Source organism: Talaromyces proteolyticus, assembly GCF_021365285.1.
Source record: "Talaromyces proteolyticus strain PMI_201 chromosome Unknown BGW36scaffold_8, whole genome shotgun sequence".
Classification (NCBI taxonomy): Eukaryota; Fungi; Ascomycota; class Eurotiomycetes; order Eurotiales; family Trichocomaceae; genus Talaromyces; species Talaromyces proteolyticus.
This window is the reverse complement of record NW_025764284.1, coordinates 644,863-648,745: the sequence shown is the minus strand read 5'-3', so window position 1 is coordinate 648,745 and position 3,883 is coordinate 644,863. Positions and strand designations below refer to the sequence as shown.

The following is a 3,883-nucleotide window of genomic DNA, read 5'->3' as shown; positions in this document are numbered from 1 at the left end:
TGTCGATCTGATGGAGTTGCGAAGGGCGGATACCGGATAGTTAGCTTTGAGTCGCGAAAATGGGCCCGCTGTCATTGGCCAATCCAGTCCCCTTAGAAGCAGGAAATGAGAAGCCAGTTCAGTCTTCACAGGACAAGGTCAACACTGAATATAGCTTGGCGTTACCGGTATATTGAAAGATGTATAAAGAGGATCTAATTTTAATTAATTTAGCAATTCCTCATTGTTAGCAGAAAGGTATAAATAAAGACTAGATTTCCAAGATAAATAGTTCCACCTTCCTATACTTTATATACCACTAAAATTTACTATATCACATAAGGATTCGTAAAATATTAACTATCTTAAAACTATCTTTGGCTTTCTATCGAGTGGCTCTTGATCTACTACGAATTTGAGGGAGTGCTTCTTTTCTCTCATTATTTTTTTCCAGCAGTCCTGTCAGACCTTAGAATACAGTACCTTCATTCTATCCGAAATTGCACAAAAACTGAGGGTATACAGCACCTAGTTGGTACTTGATGAAGTTGGTGTTCAGCTTTGCATGCTACATCATGTCATATGATGATACCTGTGAACATGTAATGCGGCCAATTTTCTCAAAAACCTGATGCTATCAAGACCTGAGAAGCTGCTCCTCGTCCACGCATAGGATTGTGACCAGAGGGGCAATTAAAGGCAACAAAGGAAATGACCAGCATGACAAGGGTCAACGAAACTAGTCCCGGTGGCATTATCTGGGCACTACATATGCAGCCAGTTCTGAAAAGAAAGAACAAAACAGAAGGTAGCTGACATAGGATTGCTGTTGACTGAAAATATCTCACTAGGATGTGGATGAAATACAAATGCGTTTCCTGTGTAGAAGGCATGCAGGAAGATTTCAAAAAATCAGCTTCTGATGTGTTCTGAGGCCCCTGGTTTGGCAATAAAGGGTCATGAAGATGTACTAAACATAAGCTTCTGTCCTTCTGAGTCTTAAAAGAGTTTAAGAGGCCAAATTGGGTTCACAAAGGGTGAAATCCCTACATCTACACACATATTTATCTCCTATAACACGCTCCAGATTTGCATATATAAAGCTTCAAGTCCTCTTGAAAAGTTCTACGTCTTTCATTCATCCTGAATATTAATATTTTTTTCATTCATTCTATGCATTAGAAAAAGCATCCTGTTCTCATCTGTTCAAAATTCCTGCCAACAGAGGAAAAGAACCCGAATATGGAAGCCCTTGCAGACCATGTCAAAGCATTGACCAAGTCCGGTGATGCAAAGACACGCTGGGAAATCTTGGACCAGTTGCAATTATTGAGTCATTCTATGGATAACACTATTCTGATATTCTCTTTCCTGAACTTGTAGCTTGCTGGCCTTCGTACTGGTGCTGATTTAAAGCTCTTCAATATCTTAACTGAGAGCACGAGTCCACTTACTGTTGGCGAAATTAGTCAAAAGCCGGATGCACACCCTGTCTTTCTAGGCATAGTCAGATATATGCTTCATTACTTGGATATGCACAGACTAAGCCTATCTTTTGTTAGGGTCATGTTCTGAGGTATCTCGCCTCTCTCGATGCTATCTAGCATTTGGATAAGGATACTCTCACTACGAACAACGTATGCAATACTCTCCCCACCAAAGGTGCTTAGGCAGCACTTCATCACTAGTCTGTCTGAACCTTCCCAGTTTCATTGGTTATTCTCAGACTAATTTAACGTAACTGATATCAGTTTTCACACAATGGGCACTGCGATCCAACAATTCCCTGACTTCCTGCAGGACACTAAATTTGCTGATCCCAAAGAGAGTATAAATACTGGGATACAAAGAGCTTACAAGACCAGCCTGCCGCTCTTCAACTGGATGCAAGCAGAACCCGTGAAGTTATCCTATTTCCAGCACTATTTGATGAACAATCGTACCGGAAGATCAACTTTCTTAGATATATATCTAGTGAAAGAGAATATCACCAATACTAACCCAGAATAATCTTTAATTGTTGATATTGGTGGACAATTTAGAACACAGGCTGTTACATTCAAAAAAAGGTATCTCGATTTGCCTGGAAAGGTTGATTATTGTAGACCTTTCACAGACAGTGGAGCAGGCTTCGCTGCATCCTAAGGTAGAAACCCAAGCACAAGACTTTTGCAACCTCAGATAGTCAAAGGTATCTTTATTTCCCATTTTAGCTATTCGTTTGTCTTAATAATTGATTTATTTTTTCTTCTAACATAAATATTTTGGTTTAAATTGCTAAGTTCTATATTTGCACAATATAATACATGACTGCCATGATGACAAGTGCTACTTGATCCTCAAACAACCAGTTAACATGATAGCACTTGATTCCTTTTTCTTCATTGATGAGATGATTTCAACTAAACTCTGGTGTTCACTGACAGATGGCTCAGCTAGATATGTTGATGATGGCTATATTAGCAGCACAGGAACACACTCAAGAGCAGTGGTAAAAACTTCTGAAAGCGCTGGTTTAAAGATTAGTAACTAGATTAGTAACATACATCCTTACACCGACAACTTGAAAGGATGGGCATTGTTGAGGCAGGCCTATTGTAATGTGATTGATGGCACTAGCAGTGGCTTGTCTGCTCTACTTTGTGCAGAAAGATAAAGGGAATTCTACATATGTACGTTAGAGGTAGAGGCATATAAAACAAGTAATTTCATTATTTACTCAAATAAGGTGCGGACTAGAAGGCGAACTATGCTGGCCTGATTACATCATTCACAAGCTTATCCAGTCATGCTCCAGATTCCCAGAAAATAAGAAGCCAAAATAATTCAGGAAGCAGAATGGAAGAATAAAAGTATGGTATGGATAGTGTGAAGTCGCCGGTCTGCCTCGTCGGAGCCCTAGTGACGTGGCAGGGCCGCAAGCAAGGCATTTCGCGGTAGAATCAAAAAAATAAGTGTAGCTGAAAGAGCTACACAAGGAAAAGCGGGATTTTCGAGGCACGATAAAGCCCGCTTAATATTCACAACGAGAAGTCCCAGGGTCGGGTTATGTACAGGCACATAAAGAGTTGTAAAGCAGTGCCGGTCCGACCGTCATGTAGTTCGACAGTGTAGTACTCTGGGGAGGGTTATAGAGGAATAGGATGACAATAGACATTGGTATGTGCAACAAATTTAACGAAGGGCGCATAGAGTGGCACGTCGTTGCTGAAGAATCAAAGTACAATTATAAGTGATCACGCCCGGATTATGGTATTCGTCATGCTGATAGATAGGGTCGTAGAAATCGAGAAAATACAACATCGATAAGGTATCTTGCTGGCTGATATTGTCGAGAGAATCGGAGCAAAACGGTGGGCCTGTCAGAGAGCGTCTAAGACCACCGGGTGCCTTCATCCTTTTCTTTTAGTCCCCCAATACGCTCGAGGTCGAGGGATTGGAAGCGGCCAGACTCGTTGGTTTGGTAGGGAGGAAGTTCTTCTTTGCATGGTTCTAGACCAACACCGCCAGTCTCGCTGATGTGCACAACGACGACGCGGCCTGATTTGCGCTTTCCAGACTCATCCTCCTCCTCGGGGAAGGTGATGCGAATCTCTGGCACGGGACTGGGAGGTGGGCTTGACGAATTGTGGAGGAGATCCCGCTTTTCATTATACACATGAATGGAACCAGTCCTGCTGTTCTGTGTAATTGTAAGACGACGGTGGTGCTTTTGACTATTGTTGTAGAGAGGAAGTTGGGACTGCTGCTTGCGACGGCGCTGGCGCAGTACTAGCAAACTACCGGAGAGGATTATGGCAAGCAATATCAAAACCAGTAACGAGATGAGCAGGTTGACGGTCGAGGGCGTCAAGGCTCCCGAATTGCTGTCATCGCGGGCAGCCAAAACGGGAATGGCGGCCAT

General features: G+C 42.4%; 1 protein-coding gene across 1 annotated transcript; it reads right to left on the bottom strand.

The window, feature by feature from the left end:
* Positions 1-3,352: 3,352 nt before the first annotated feature.
* On the bottom strand, positions 3,353-3,883 carry BGW36DRAFT_428975 (uncharacterized protein; the record flags this gene model as incomplete). Its single annotated transcript, XM_046220626.1, has 1 exon — positions 3,353-3,883. One exon carries the CDS (start codon positions 3,881-3,883, stop codon positions 3,353-3,355), a length of 531 nt encoding a protein of 176 aa, XP_046070229.1.